The 16836-nt window shown below is 41.4% G+C and overlaps 1 protein-coding gene across 2 annotated transcripts in view; it reads left to right on the top strand.

Moving 5' to 3' along the window:
- Positions 1-15577, top strand: part of LOC141106387 (uncharacterized) — a 41410-nt gene extending 25833 nt beyond the window's left edge. For both annotated transcript variants that reach the window (XM_073597132.1, XM_073597131.1), the window contains 3 exons: positions 980-1120; positions 5026-5151; positions 8788-15577. In XM_073597132.1, the coding sequence (XP_073453233.1) occupies positions 980-1120; positions 5026-5151; positions 8788-8931 (411 nt within the window). In that variant the 3' untranslated portion in view covers positions 8932-15577. The remainder of the gene's footprint in view (positions 1-979; positions 1121-5025; positions 5152-8787) is intronic.
- Positions 15578-16836: the final 1259 nt, after the last annotated feature.

The following is a 16836-nucleotide window of genomic DNA, read 5'->3' as shown; positions in this document are numbered from 1 at the left end:
GTCATCACGTTCGAATCAGTCGGACTTTGGTGTGATCGTGTGTAGGCAAATCCGTTGCGTCGGAACTCCATCGGAACTCTGTCGAAAGTCTATCAAAAAGTCCTTCGGAGTTCAGTCCGTCGAAAGTCCGCTCGTGTGTACACGGCATTAGTCACAGTCCATTGTTGGAGAAGCAGGAGTTGATATAATCTAAAGAATCTATAAAAAACATCTTTCAACCTGGTGATTGGATTTATTTTGAAGGACTTTTTGATATAATTTGATGGGCTTCTTATGGTTTATTTTAAATTTAGTTTTCATTTAATATTGAGCACATGTTAGCGCCTTACTTTTGACCATTTTGCACTTACGAGAGTGGTTACACCACTTAAGGGGGCAGCTGCACATTTTTGGTTTTGAATGTATACATGTTGATTTTGGATGTTTGTTGGCGCAATTCTTATCACGGTTTATATTTTCTAGTCTGCTGTCGGCTATGCAGACTGGGGCTGCAGAATGACATCAACACAGATTCAGGTGTTTATGCTAGATGTATTCAAAAACACCTACAATTATATTTAAAAAGCCCACTCCGGGCTACTGTTAATTGTACACAAGAAGTAGCAATATTCCTCCACTGTCCAAATCTCCTAGAATGTGTGCAGACCCTTGCCTTCCTCTGGTAAAATGCAGGACTGCTGTTCCTGCATTGTACGTGATTACATGAGAGAGCAAAGACCAGCTGAACCGCAAAGAAAAGTAGCTTCAGGGGACCAGTTCCACAGAGGTAGTCTGACAGAGTGAGGAATAAGATAAGGATTTCAATGTATTTCTTTCCCCCATAATCAATCAAGGATTTAACCCATGGAGTGTGGGTAAAGGGCACCCTACATGGATAAATTAAATAGCAGCAGGGCTTTAAAGTATTACACAAGTGCAATCAATTGCAATTTTCTACATCTGCTTGTTCTACTTCTAACATTACTTTTTGTCTGCTCAGGTGAAAGCTGCCATGGCCTTTAATATCATTACCTCCATCTTCAGTGGTATTGCTTTAATACTATCAATTGCTAGTACCACAATAGTTTCGTTTGATATACAACGTTTGTGCAACCTTGAAGAAAAATACTGCTGGATAGATGTAAGTGTGTTTTTTTTTTTTTCTCTAGTAGAGCAGCTGTCTCAAAGTATTTACATGCATATATTGTATTTTGCAAGGGGAAAAAATCCACATATCTGTATACTTGTAAAAGCCTTCTTCTGACTGTAGCTCATTGACCACTGATTTGATAAGAAGATGCTAGGTCATGGCTTCTTCCCACCAAAGTAAAAAACAAAAATTGTACAGCGCTCTGGATATGACAAAGTCAAACTGCAACAGCCCAAAGTGAAAAACTGGACAATTTAATAAAAACAATTTAATTTAATAAAGGAGCCAGCAATAATGATAAAGGTTGCTACTGTTGGGCAATGTAGAGGTCCCGAGAGTGGATGGATGGATGGTCACCATGGCATGGTACTGGATTGGACCACTGTAAAAAAAGTTGCCTTGGCTACGCGTTTCGCGCATCAGCACTTTGTCATAGTCTATTGCTGGCTCCTTTATTCCCTTTCCCGTTTTTTTTCTTCTACCTCACATTGTTGGATCCCCTGAGTGACACCATCCAACACAGAGGCACTTCATCTCTGAGATACACAGACCGGCAAGTCAGCGGCTCAGTGTTTACCAGCTGACACTCCTGGCGGCTTTCCTGTGAGAAGCCGAGCCCTTCCCCCTTCGGAACAGCCTCCCAGCTGGGCTGACGTCATCGCCCATTGTCACGGAGCCTCGGCAAGCTTTCTCTCCTCACCGCAGAGCAGTTGTCTCCCTCCACGCCACACCAACTGCACAGCCATCCGAAGCCGGTGAGTCATCCCTTCAGGGATCAGGCCTCACATCCAGCGGGGATCCTGCGAGTCCTCAGTGTATCCCTACCTGGGCTCCCTCCTCTCCTTTCCTTCCCCCTTCTCTACTCATCACAGTTTGGGACTGTGCAGTCGGATGGATCTCCTGTTTTGGTTTCTGGTTGCTCGATGGACTATCTGTCATATATCACGCTCCTATTATAATTTCATTCTAGCGCTGTGTTACTATGGGACTGTTTTTATAAACTGTTTTTATTAAATCATCCAGTTTTTCACTTTGGGCTGTTGCAGTTTGACTTTGTGATATCCAGAGCGCTGGACAATTTTTTTTGCTTTTGAACTATATCTATCAGTTACGGTTGGTCTAGCCGCACTGGTTTCATCCCCCCCCCCCCCCCCGAGTCAATACATACTATTTGTACATCATATGTTAAAACACCACATGTTTTTGGTTGAGCTTCCCAGGTGTCCATTCACTGGCGCTGAGTTATTGTTGTTGTTTTTTCCCACTGAGGTAACATTACCACTAGGGATGAGCAGGGTTTGGTTAGAGTAGGGTTCAACTGACTTCATAGTTCAGATGCCAAATCAGAACCCGACTGAAATCAATGGGAGCCTAATCTGTCAAAATACATATGTCAATATGTTGGGCTAATAGGCAAGCGGTTGTTAAAAAATAGCATGGGGATGGGTACTGCCATGAACAACAACATGTGCCAATGCAAAAGTTTTTTCTTTTTATTCCTAAAGGGAAACCATTAAAAATGGCCAAATCCCTTAAATAACATGCATGGGGTTGTCCTAATTCTGCCTATGAATTGTTGCATCTCTGTACAGAAAGTGCTGTAGCAGAACTCACATTTACAAAACACATTTCATTGCCAGCTTCTTTTAATTTTTTTCTTAAAAAGCAGTGCACAGACCTCTACATGGATCTGCTATGTAACTTGGGGATCTTTGGAGGGGTCTGTTTTTTCTAACTCTGGTATGGATTTTAAGGGAAAAAAAATGTGTGAGGTCCCCCAGAAGATCAAAACAAAGCCCTCTTGGTCTGGTACAAAGGGGGACGTCAATAAAAAAAAAAAAGGGTGAGGTGAGATCCCCCTAAAAATCCGTACCAGACACTTTTTCTGATCATGTAGCCTGGCTGGCCAGAAAAGGCGGGGGACAAGCGTGTGGCCCTCCTCCTGTATAATAAAAGCCACATGCCCTCAACATAGGGGGATACCTTGTTAGGGGAGTCCCCTAAGCACATTGTTCAACAGAGCTAGTGGAAGACAGCTGTTATATACAGTACAAAAGAGCAAGGTATCTCATCCGTATCATGTCCATATATGGTCAATAATGTCACTCGGGAAGACCCCGCCCACTTGTATATAACAGCAGTCCTCTGCTCACCTTTTTAATAGGTTGAAGGCCAGGTAAAAGACTAGCTGTGTCTCAGCAGCAGCCTTTTTTTATCTTTCCTTTGGTCGGTGGGCATTGTGATTGATGTGAATCTACGTCCCTCGACCTACAATGGATACTTAGTGGAGTCTTCAAAAAAATATTAGTTTAGCCTTACCCCATCTTGCCTAACTGTTCATCCTCTAAGGCCAAAGTGACTAGTTTAACAGTTTTCTTTAAAGCACGATTGCCCATTTATTTATACTCATCTTCACCGCAAGTATGTGGAGCATGTGACCTCTCTCCAAATACAGTGCTTAGGCCTGAGCATTCAATTACCATGTCGCACGATTTCATACCCGCATGCCAGTCCGACTTCGGGGGCGATTTCAGAGACATCTGTGTGGATTGCTGCACAGTCTATAAAATCGCACCCTGAAGTCGCCAAAAGTAGTACAGAAACAGCCAGCAACAGCCGCCGATTTTGCATGCCATTTGACATGTCAAATGCCATGCCAAATCGCATCAATGTGAACCTAGGCTCAAGAGAATCTTTAACTCTACAAAGAATAAGCGAAGTGACAGAGTCTCTTTAAAGTAGTGCAGGAAGAAAATATGTGTATGCGCATTAGTTCTATGACTCTCTTAATCATCACTCCTACCACCATATTCATAGCTGCATCCCTTTACTCTCAGAAAGTATAATGTCCAGGCATTACCCAAATATCTCCCCAAAATCCTTGTTCCTTCAGTGTGAAACAGATTTTATAATGCCCTGTGACATAATACACAGGATTATAACATTAGGACAGCTGCTGGAAACTCAGTTCTTTCTAATCATGGCATGACCCCACAATTATATCTCCCAAGAGCATTTTGCCTACACTTGGTAGGCAGGCTCTTGGGAATCAAGACAGCAGCTTTGTTTTGCTGGCAAAGAGACAGAACCACCTCTTCCTCTCACCATACTGGATCACACCAATGTTTTTCTCATTACCATGCTGGACAACACCACCTCTTTCCCATCACCATGCTGGAAACAGCCACCTCTTCCCCATCACCATGCTAGCATACAGCCTTATTAACATTACAGGTGGTTCCTGGGTTACAAACATCCGACTTACAAACGACTCCTACTTACAAACAGAGGGAGATAACAGGAAGAGAGAGGAAATCTACCCCTAGGAAAGGAAATTCTCTCCTGTAAGAGTTATTATGGGAAAAAGGTACCTCCACTGATGCTTTATCACCAATCCTTGTTTCCACAACAACCCTAAATTTTCAAAATCCAATTATCATTGGGACAGAAAGTGAGGTGAAATCTTCTTAACAGAGGCACAGACAGCAAAACAAACATTACAGTGGTGTTAAGCCTTCACTATGCTATCCAAAAAGCTTATAAATAGTTTTTTGGCTGGAGCTACACTTAAAAAATGTACCAGTTCTGACTTACAAACAAGATAGGGTCTGTAGGTTTGTTCTTAAGTTGAATCTGTTTGTAACTCGGGGTCCGCCTGCATTAGTATTTTTATGTTTTATTGTTTTCGATCTGCGTTGCTATTTTGCTCCATCCTATAATTATCACATACAGAAAAAATGATAGCATCAACAAATGATTACTCTGCACTCACTAGAAATGAATCAGGCCCCTTAGCAGCTAACACAAGTTTTGCTGATCTGCACTTCAGTGCACATACATTTTCACTTTGGTTTTGGAACACGCAGCCTCTCAGTTGTTTTCTATTCTACTTGCAGATTGTCGAACTTGTCTTTTTTGCCATATTTCTGTTTACTAATGCACTGTTATTTGGCTTATCCATTACCATCTCGGTGTTTGCCAGCCGAGCTTTACATCAAGCAGCAACACAAAGTTCACACCAGGTAAGAAAAGATTGCTAAAATAACAATTCCTGATTAACAAAGACTAGTGCAAGAATACTGAACAAGAGAACAGTTAAAATGATGACAGAAGTAAAGTTAAAATTTAGGCAATAATCTTCACGCAATAGTTGACATACAGTTATGAGAACTATAAGTTATCAATCTGCTGTCTCCTGCCATCTGCATTTCACCTGTGGTTGTGGTCCTCAGGGGTCAAACAGGGTATAACCAATAGAGGAGGGTAGGGACCCAAGGAAACACCCAGTGTGTCCAGCGAAAAAGTAAGAGGAGAGCCCTTATAGTGTAATAAATATATAGACATTTAAAGGATAAGTAAAGGTTTGTGTTTAAAAAAAAAAAAAAAAACATGTCGTACTTACCTCCTCTGTGCAGTTGGTTTTGCACAGAGTGGTCCCGATCCTCCTCTTCTGGGGTCCCTCAGCTGCGCTCCTGGCTCCTCCTCTTCTCGAGGAGGAGCCAGGAGGAGCTTTCCCCGTTGGAGAGCCACTTTCCATGGGGGCACTCATGCGGGCACGCTTCCGTGTCCTGCTGCTGCGTCAATTGACACAGACAGCAGGACTCCCAAGTCATTGGATTTGATTGACAACAGCGGGGGCCAATGGCTTCCAAGTTTTTTGTCAAAGATTTATTGAACAAGCTGAAATTAGAAGCTGAACAGCTGCTCCAAATTTTGCACTCTCCAGCTTTGCTTTCAACCTTACAGTAACTTAGTTATTTGGTGAGGTTGCTGTAACCCTACTGGTTGAGACCTTCTGAGGGTGCAAGTCAAGAATACTCCTGTCTCCATGCAGGATAGACTTGGTTTCTATTTATGCCTCAGAGGTTGTGATCCTAGGTCCTTGAAGGGGCCATCAGGTGGCAAAGGTACCAATTTAGATGCGTTGTGTGGCATGTCTAGAGATGGATCCAAACCATCATATTTGACAAACATCAGATTTCAATAAAGCAACTTGATTTTCATCAAATAAGATAGTCCATAGCACACCACACATCCCAATTGGATGTCTCTGCTGTTCAAATAACTGACAAGTTTTAACTTTTCAAACAAGTTCCATCTGCATGTTCATTATTGGCGCAGCTTTTAAAGCTGTGCTAACTGCTGTTACAGTGAATTACAAAGGGCTGATGCCAGGGCTGATATACTTTTCACAATCTGCACTTAATAATCCATAAAATACATATGCAGCAATTGGTATTTAGTTTATATACCTGGAGTTATGCTGTAATGCTCCTCGGAAAAGTTAATCATAGCACAATAGTGGACAAGCTGGATTACAACCCCCCAATTTTTGAAGGTTATCTTTAAAGGTTGGTTCCCTCAGTCATTTTACAGAGCAGTACCATTCCTAGTCTGTGGTCTTTATGAAGTCTGGCCACTCAACTTGCCTTGACTAAGGTAGTTCACAGTGTCAGTCTTCCCCACAGGCATTTTCCTATAAACAGTAGGTTGAGAATATGACAGTCCATGTGCACATGCTCAGCTTCTTGAAGCCCTAACAGAGGCTGTAATGTCAACCATCTAGGTTTGCTGTGGGTTTCCACCATAAGATTAGTAATGTCCCTTTTAAAGGGCAAGCAGTGCTGACTTCTGCCACCACTGTGCAGACACTTCTGTGACTTTAGTTTAGAGAATTTAGTTGTCAGACATTCCACCTGACTTCCTTAAACAGGCAGCTCATGTGAGCTGAGCTGAATTTAAGACCGCAAAAATCTTCTTGCAGGTAATTGCTATAAGCGTGTGACTACTTTCTCACATTACTTTTCCCATCATGTGTGGCACAGACTTCAACACCCTGACAATTTTATACCAAATTGTGTAACAACTAATGTCTACAGGAGCTCTCTAACCTCAGTAGCCAACTGAAATCTAAAGAAATAGCTGTCCAAGCTGATTTGACATGTGTGTGTGTATCAGCCACCTATGAACAGTTTTATCCTATAAATGTAGGACTTCCACCCAGGGTTCTCAGGCGCTTACCTCCATATGGCTGACAAAAGCAACCCAAAAGATAATTTGTAAAAAAGAACTGTAATGCCCCGTACACACGGTCGGACTTTGTTCGGACATTCCGACAACAAAATCCTAGGATTTTTTCAGACGGATGTTGGCTCAAACTTGTCTTGCATACACATGGTCACACAAAGTTGTCGGAAAATCCGATCGTTCTGAACGCGGTGACGTAAAACACGTACGTCGGGACTATAAACGGGGCAGTGGCCAATAGCTTTCATCTCCTTATTTATTCTGAGCATGCCTGGCACTTTGTCCGTCGGATTTGTGTACACACGATCGGAATTTCCGACAACAGATTTTGTTGTCGGAAAATTTTATCTCCTGCTCTCCAACTTTGTGTGTCGGAAAATCCGATGGAAAATGTCCGATGGAGCCCACACACGGTCGGAATTGCCGACAACACGCTCCAATCGGACATTTTCCATCGGAAAATCCGACCGTGTGTACGGGGCATCAGATGTCCATAAAATGGTGAGCTCTCAAACAACACTGAACTTCCCACAATGATAGTTCAAGGAATCCCATTACAAATTCATCACTGGGCCCTTTATTTTCAACATTATTCTTGATGGACATGTGTTTTTATTTTTAACTTGATTATGGAAATATAATGTTGGGAGTATCCTGATGGGTTAAAATGTATCTAAAACCAAAACCTTGTTTGTCATCTACCTCTTCCCTACTCTGATACCCCCAACCCCAAAAAAACAAAAAAATGTTTTGGCTTTACAAGCAATTTAGGAACAACAGTGGAATATAGTGAATAATAACACATCTACCGTAATAAACAAATAAAAGTAAACACAGTAAATAGTGGCGCTATTAGCAATTAGCATGTGTCATAGACATAAACATCACCTAGTGACTAAGTGAATAAAGTTCAAAAGATTATGTACTTTTTGGACTTTTAATGTTCTCAATTAGATGTTCTCAATTAGATAAAACAAAATGTTCAATGAGGATAATTGTAAAGGGTAATCCTGCTTAAGAGCTTTTCCACCACATCACGTGAAGGTTGTGACACTGCTCCCCTATAGGTGTTACCTCACAAGAAATAATTTCCTCACAGTCTCATGCTCGGCATATGAGGCATCAACCCATTAAAGGTTAAAGGTCATTCACATCGGTCTCCGATCTTCAGTGGTAATCTCACAGGCAATCCATATGTGCAAAAACAAAAATACTCCAATAGTACAGTACCGTTTGACCAAACGTTTATTTAAAACAAATGAAAAAAATACAAATATTGCACTCACACTATGCATAGAATAAAATGCATGTAACTCATGCAGTGGCACTTTACTGGCATATTGCGGTCACTGCGAACCCAGTGTGTGATAAGCGTTGTCTCACCAAAACCGAAATCGACTCCGTTGGAACGTCACTTACGGAATATAGTGAATGGTGATGACCATATTGTTGATGAAAATAGTTATGGGTGGGGATGTATGATGCATTGTGATAATGGTAATGATGTATGATGAGGATGAATATGGATTGTGATGTTTCATGGTGAAAGATGATTGGTAATGGTTTATTGATGATACCCAGTGCATGATAATAATAATCATGATGATTACATTTTCTATTTTTCACTATAGGTGTTTGTGATACACAATACGACAATGGTACCAGAAGCTCAAGGAGCAATTCCCATATATTATCCACCCTATGCACAGCCACCATCAGCACCACCAAGTTACACTGTAAATTATGAAACAGAAAAATCTGCTGTGCGACATTAGGTTAATAGTGGAATTGCCTGATATGTTTTTGTGGGAATCTATTGGTGGGAATGATATGACAAGCAGTGATATGGGTGAATATATCTTCTGACTGTACCCTGCAGATGATGTCTCTTCTTTTAATGCACCAAGTTATATTGAGGAACTTCCATATGCAATATAGAAAAACATTTTTGCTGTCTGTTTGCTGAACACTATGGGCCCCTTCACACCTTTGCGATGTACAGTAGTGCATCACCATATGCATCTTATGTTAAGGCATGCATGTTTATTTGGATTGGGCATACCAGCACCTCAAAAATTGGACCTGACTTTTTTTTTAGAGAGGCGACACACACAAACTTACTGTAGTTTATTGTGTCCTGCACCTCAGGTCAGTTACCATAGTGCATTCAAATGAATGGCATTGCAATGCACTTACACATGCATACTTCAGTACTGCAAAGAAAAAGTGTAAAGCCAGCCTTAAAGCAGAAATAAACCCATCGATTTAACAGTTTCAAAAAACAGTTACATTTCCGGCACCATTGGTTGTGCTCTCAACCAAACTGTAAACCATCCAATGACTGGTGTCATAACAGATCACATGTGCAGATTCATGGCAGTTGAAGATTAAACAGAGGCCAAAATGGCAGCTTTCTTGGCTGAAAACAATAGAAGGGTTTACTTCCACTTTAAAGGATATTATCTATATTTGTATATTTTTTTGTTGGATGCATCTTTGTATACTTATAAAACTGTACCACAACACTGCTGTTTTGTACTGTATAGCATTAAAAAATTAGACACTGGAATAAGATGGTGAAATGAAGTAGACTACGCTTTTGATGCAATTAAATCACAGGGGAAGGAAATGATCCAACACCTCTATCAGAATTCTTTCACTGGGACACTTGAAAGTCATTGCTTTTTGAGTTGTTGACTCTGACGTGAGTCAGAAAATGCTTGTTGACTTTCCATTATTTGCTTATCTCACTTGTCCAATACAGAAAAAGGGTCACTTTGAACAAATGCTACAAATAGCCCCCACACTGGTTAAACACCATGCAAAATAGCCAAAAAAAGGAACACTGTTCATTCTACAGTTCAGTTTTGGACTGAACTGTCCAAAACTGAACATTGGGACCTGTGGTTTCTATAGTAAACACTACAGAATCCCCAGATTCAAAATTTTATTGTAATATATTGCAACAGGGCTGTTTATACTGCTCGGGCTGCCGCTTTATAGAGGAGCCTACATTTTTCAAAAATTTAAAGTCAGCAGCTACAATGTTGGGGAAGAGTGGTCCTACAACCTCCTTGGATGTGTGATCTGTCCCAGAAAGCTGCAGGCAAGGAGAGGGAAGGGACAAGTGATGCCATCCTCACCAAGATGAGGATTGAGGAAGTGGGAATGGGTATCAACAAAAAAATAGTAGTGTTGTCCCCCAAAAACACATGGAATCTAGTTACAGCCTATAGGGAGGAAAAGAATTAGCAGTACTTTTTGAATGAAGTTCCACATTAAGCAGAGAGAGAAACAAAGTATGTACATCTCATCATACCAATAAAATATGGCATATTAATCCAAAAAGAACAGTTTTAACTAAAAATAATAGAGCTGAGCCCAAAATGAAAACATTACTTATATAGGGTATGTTATTATTGAAAAATATTTACCAAACAGAGCCTCTGGTGTTGGCTCTTGGAAAGATTCTTGCCACCATCACTCAAGGAGAAGCTACCAGAAGCATAATGTGCTAAAAGTGTCTGCACCCAGCACCTTTGGCCACTTTTTGGCAGGCCCATGTCCTTGCGCAAGACAGATGTGGAAGGAGAGGGAACAGAAGTCAAAAGGCCCGTACACGTTTTACGGAAATCAGATGGAAAAATTTGTACGACAAGCTGTCTGACGATTTTTCGGATCGTTAGTACGTTGCTTTTGATTTCGCTTTTTGGTCAGACAAAAGCTGGGTGTGAAGACTATAAAATTTTTGTAGGGTGTGAACTCAACGTCCAATTTTCGTTTCATTATTACGGTTTTCGTATGGAAAAAATCGTAAGAGCGAGACTACGCATGCTCAGAAACGAAAGAACACGTGTGTTGAATTGTTTCGTATTGCACTTCTGACGTTGTATTCTGCCGTACGAAAATGTTCCTATTGTGAGTAACATCTTCGCTTTCGACATGAGACTAGTATGCCACAAACGGACATTCCGTCATCAGAAAATCTAAGCATGTGTACGAGGCTTAAGAGTGAAGCTCAGAAGGGACAGAACTCTGTCTGGGGCCAGGGCCACCAGTGGGGGGGGTGGAACCAGCTCTCCTGTACCAGGCCCTGGTCCCATCAGATCAGCAGGGGCCCCAAAAGCAGAGGGGGGCCCTTAAGCACCTCTCATTGCTGGGGACCACATAGTTACTCCCCCTGCATCCAAAGAAAGCTCACTGGGCCCCATGCTAAAGATTAGTGGGATGCATGAGGCGCTGCTGGGGTTATTTTATGGGGAAATAATGATGATAATGTGCAGCATCATTTCATGACATGGCAGATGATAGATTAATTCTGAATGACTGAACTGCCTTATTCAGTGTGGCAATGAAAAAAATTACAGTATGCAAGATGTTCTAACCCATAGCAATAGTGCAGGCTACACTATGTACATTACGTACTTCTGAGCCCTCAAATATGTACATTTATACACTCTTGACCTCTGTACATTGTAAAGTACAGAATACAGGGCTAAGGAGTATGTAAAATACATATTCCTGAAATCTGCATTCTGTATATTACATATTTTTTTACCCCTGTGCTCTGTACATAGGCCCAAGTTTAAAGTGGTTGTAAACTGTTTTGTTTGACTTCTACCTCTAGGTAAGCATAGAATAAGACTTACCTATAGGTAGTGGAAATATCTCCTAAACGTGCCTCGTTTAGGAGATATTTCACTTTTAGTGCACCAATGTCGTCATTGGCGCATGCGCTGTGAAGAAACGGACCTCCGTGCCATTTCTTCTCCAGCATGTGCCGTGACTGACGGCTCCCGCGCGGGAGCGACGTCATGAGGCTTCGGCCAGCCACAGAACCGGAGTCTGTGGCCCCGGAAGGAAGAGGGGCGAAGATGGACGCGACCTGCACAGGGGACAGCGCAGGCTTTGTGTGCAGGTAAGTGGCACATAATGGGCTAGTATGCATTGCATACTAGCCCATTATGCTTTTAATTTGCAGGGTTTGCAGGGAGCAAAAGAGGAAGTAAAACCCATCAGGGTTTACTTCCTCTTTAACTCTTTAAGCCCTCTCTTAGTGCACTTTTGCTACACCAAAGTTTTTTTCATGTTATAATGTGCACACCACCTCACTCTTTTCCGCTAGGTAGTGGGGGGGGGGGGGGGCTGTCAGATTGTCTATATGAAGCCCCATGATTTCTAATGGCAGCCCTAAACTCACTCTAAAATCACTCAGGGAGTCAGACATTATTTAAAGAGGAAGTAAACCCTGATGGGTTTTACTTCCTCTTTTTCTCCCTGCAAAGCCTACAAATTAACAGCACAATGGGCTAGTATGCATTGCCATACTAGCCCATTATGTGAAACTTACCTGCAAACGAATCCATCGCCATCCCCGTGCAGGCTGCGTCCATCTTCGCGGACTCTGGCTCTGTGACTGGCCGGAGCCACGTGATGTCACTCCCACACATACGCGTGGGAGCCGTCAGTAACTGCACATGCTGGGAAACAAACTGCACAGAGGTCTGTTTCTTCACAGCGTATGCACCGATTACATCATCCGCACACTACAAGTGAAATATCTCCTAAACGGCGCATGTTTAGGAGATATTTCCACTACCTATAGGTAAGCCTTATTCTAGGCTTACCTATAGTTAAAAGTTAGGAGGGAGGGTTTACAACCACTTAAATCCCTTCAATCCCTTATTTGCATGAACTTCCTTTATGTTGTGGACCAGGCACAACCTTCTTTTCTTGATTCATAGTTTCAAAATATAATCCCAATGTGTAAAATGCACAAGACATGTACTATAATATGCAATATGTTGTCAATCAAAATACAACTTTTATTATATACAGAACATATCATTCTCTGTTTTTATTTGTAGAGTTACCTCCATAGAAACCGTTGATTTTAACAGGTACTTCCCCAATGGTGTAAAGACCTCCAGTCACCCAAGCAATGATCCAATCACTTCAAATCCAAAAAGCAGGCTAGGGGTAGAATTAATTGCTTGCAGAACTTCAAACAAGAAATGGGTTTGGGGCATGGGATACTCCAAAATGCTCAGAAACATTAATTTCTTTGTGGATTTATCTTTGTGGCTAAGGGAAAGTCTAAGGCCTTACAGCCGGGGATCATGCGTTAAGTCTCTTTAGCATCAAACCACTGGTAGCCAATGCAGTCTTTACTCACAAGTCCCCAGGACAGCTACCTTCTTCCAGCTTACTCCAGGCAGCCCAGTGAGTGAGAATCTCCTTTCCCAGACTTGACCCTATCCACTTGTAGAGAAATCCCACATTCCGCTTCAGATTATTCCCAATGTTGCCACAGCTGAGACTCTGCAGAACAACAACTCAGCCCATAAGGGGCTCCAGGGGCAAGCAGCCCCCTGAAGCTCTGGGAACCTTCCCTGTTGGGAAAAAGAACAATCTCCTCAAGCCTCCAGACTACCTTCTGGGCACACCTCCCCAGGGATTGGCCAGGGCATGATAAATATTCAAACTAGTTGTTTGAATTTCCCACCCTATGCACTGGAAGCTTATTCCAGAGGCAGGGGAAGCAATCAAACTCCCAGCCTGTAAAACCCTGCATAGACCAGAGCAAGTGCCCAGTTTTAGGGGGCACTATTTTTATACTATTTTACACCCATTGTCCTTATACCAAAGCTATTTAGCCACAGCTTTATTTATCAACTTTGAATGCTCGTATGTCTATCACGGTACACCATCTGCAAGGCTCGCAACACATGCACTGACACATTTCCCTGTACAGCTAAGCAACTCAGCTGGAGATCACACTACCGTTGCTTCACCAACATTTTCATTTATCATGAAGCTTCAACTGTAGTGACCAAAATACCCCTATTAATCATTCCCTACTGCTGTAATTTCTCTTACTTCCTGTACCAGAGATGGTATCAAATTTGCCAACTTTCCCTCACCATTATTCCCATGACCCTTCCTATTCTGTTATGGTGGAGGTCTTTTCTTCTTCTTCCTCTGCCATGGCATTATTCTTTATGGCTCTTCCTCTACCCTATACTTGAACCCTCATATCAGGCATAATAGCCAGGCACCACTATTGAGTTCATACACTGATTAGCCATAACTGGAGGTAAAGTGAATAACACTGGTTATCTTGTTACAATGGTGTCTGAAAGTGGGTGGGATATAATAGGAACCTGTTGACCCTGAAGTTTATCTGGTCAAAGCAGAAAAAATGGGCAAAGCGTAAGGATTTGAGTGACTTTGACAAGGATCAAATCGTAATGGCTATATACCTGGGTCAGAGCATCTCCAAAACTTTAGCTCTTTTAGGATGTTCCTGGCCTGCAGTTGTCAGGACCTACCACAAGTGATCCATGGAAGGAAAACCAGTGAACTGGCGACAGGGTCATGTGCAGCCAAGGCTCATTGATGTACGTGGGGAGTGAAGGCTGGCATATATAGTCTAATCCAAAAGAAGAGCCACTGTAGGTAAAATTACTGAAAAAAAATGAATGCGGATTCTGATAGAAAGGTGTCAGAACACACAATGCATCGCAGTTTGTTGTGTATGGTGCTGTGTAGCCGCAGACCGGTCAGAGTGCCTATGCTGACCCAAAGGTGACTACAATGGGCATGTGAGCATCAGAACTGGACCACAAAGCATTAGAAAAAGTGGTTTGGTCTGATGAATCACATTTTCTCATGTGGATGTCCGGAAGCATGTGCATCGCTTACCTGGATAGGAGATGGCACTAGGATGCTCTACAGGAAGAAGGCAAGCCAGCAGAAGCAGTGATCTGCTACTCATGGCTTGGTGCCAGATACCACAGCATACCTTCAGAGGTCTAGTGAAGTCTATGTCTTGATTGGTCAGGGCTGTTTGGGCACCTACTCAATATTAGATGGGTGATTGGTTTATATTTCCACCTTTGCAGCCATTTTGGGACAATGTCTACTTCATACAGTATTTGTTACATTCACATAGCAAAAAAAAAATTGCTTCTCTTTTTATTTGCTGAAAAATCCTATAAAAATGTTGCTTAGCTTTCCCCTTTTATGTAATATTTAGGGGCTGGGAATGTATGTTTGCCATAATTAACCCTGTCTGTACTGTTCTAGCAGATCTCTATTATCAGTTTTTAAACTAGATGTGCATACCACCTGCCCTAACAAGAATGAAAAAATAAATAAATAAAGAACCTCAAACATCCACCTAAAACCCTTATTTCTTTCTCTTTTTTTTTTTTGGCCCAATGGAAAAAAAAGATAAAACTACTCACTAAAACTAACAAAAATCTAAGAAACACTCCAAAAAAAAAAAAAAATAATAATAAAAAAGGCAAACAGCAGCAAAAGTGCAAAAAAAAACCAATAATAAAAAAAACTACCATACACACACACATATATGTATGTATATATATATATATATATATATATATATATATACACACACACATACACACAAAATGAAGGATTGTGGTTGGCTGACAAAGTGGTCATATGATCGGAAACTCCTGGTTGGAAAACAATACTGTAGAGATGTCCATGACAGCTCGGTCATTGTGTGATGCAGCTCGGCATTAAGGTTCAACTGCCCTTCCGCTGTATACATGCATCTGGCTTGTGGGAATATGTTGCGCACTGGGCAACAATATATGTTTCTATATGGATATTATATATATATATATTTCATGACAATAAAATATCTTTTATAAAATGAGGGCAAAAGTCGTGCTGATCTACGATCTCAGAATACATATGTAAGAGTTGTCTGAGTCATTGTAGAAGTAAAGCAATGTGATTTGTCCAAGGCTTCCAAAAGACTGTAATGCCAGCTGTTGTTAGAAGGACATGCTGTTGAGTAAGAAGGACCCTGAAAAACAGCCTAAGCGTTAGGCATTGGTTATTAAGGGGGTTTGGTTAGCCAAGGCAATGGGATGACAAACCATTGTTTGTGAACACGTTCAAGTGTATAAAAAGTCAAAAGTATATTTTCTAGTTTTGAATATAATAGAGAAAGCGCTGTTTTTTTATTGCCATCTGTGTCCCTTCTAGATAGATTTCTCTTCACTTCCTATCTTAAAGACACAACAGCAAATCTGAGGGGATCTCCTTAAAGTGAGCAGAAATCTATAGGGGGGATACCCGATTGGGAAGTTTTTCTCCTTTTCTAATGACAACTGTAAAACGTTGTATTACCCATGCCTTTCTGTCTAAGTGACAATGGTCACTTGTAGAAATAGAAGAGTAAGTTTCCCAAGCAAGGACACAGACAGCCAGGACAAAAAGATTAAAAAAAAAGAGTTGGAACCACCCGTCCCCATCCACTGCTCTCAAAATTGAGAAAGGTCCTCCAACTGGTTTGTTCGAGAGAAGTAGATGAAACAAGGTTTTCCACACACCGATCTTAATTTGGTCAGTCCCTGCTAAACCCACCAAATTTCCATATATCTATGGTAAGCTTTAGGGTATAAAATTGTAGGTTAATGCAATGGTTAATTCAAAAAGTTTTGATGGTCATAGAGAAGAAAGATAATTGATTTTTATCAGAGGAGATGTGTGTCTCAAACATCAGTCCAAGACCTATTACACAATCTATACCTCTATTGTATCTCTTTTAAATCACGAAACAAAACAAATAAAAAAAAAAAAAGCTAATTTAGTGTGGTGGGGTGGATGCTTGAAGGGGGGACTATTTATTTCAATGGGTG

The sequence above is a fragment of the Aquarana catesbeiana genome, linkage group LG08 (assembly GCF_042186555.1).
Source record: "Aquarana catesbeiana isolate 2022-GZ linkage group LG08, ASM4218655v1, whole genome shotgun sequence".
Classification (NCBI taxonomy): domain Eukaryota; kingdom Metazoa; phylum Chordata; class Amphibia; order Anura; family Ranidae; genus Aquarana; species Aquarana catesbeiana.
The sequence above is the reverse complement of the archived record's forward strand: the minus strand, read 5'-3'. Positions and strand labels throughout refer to the sequence as shown.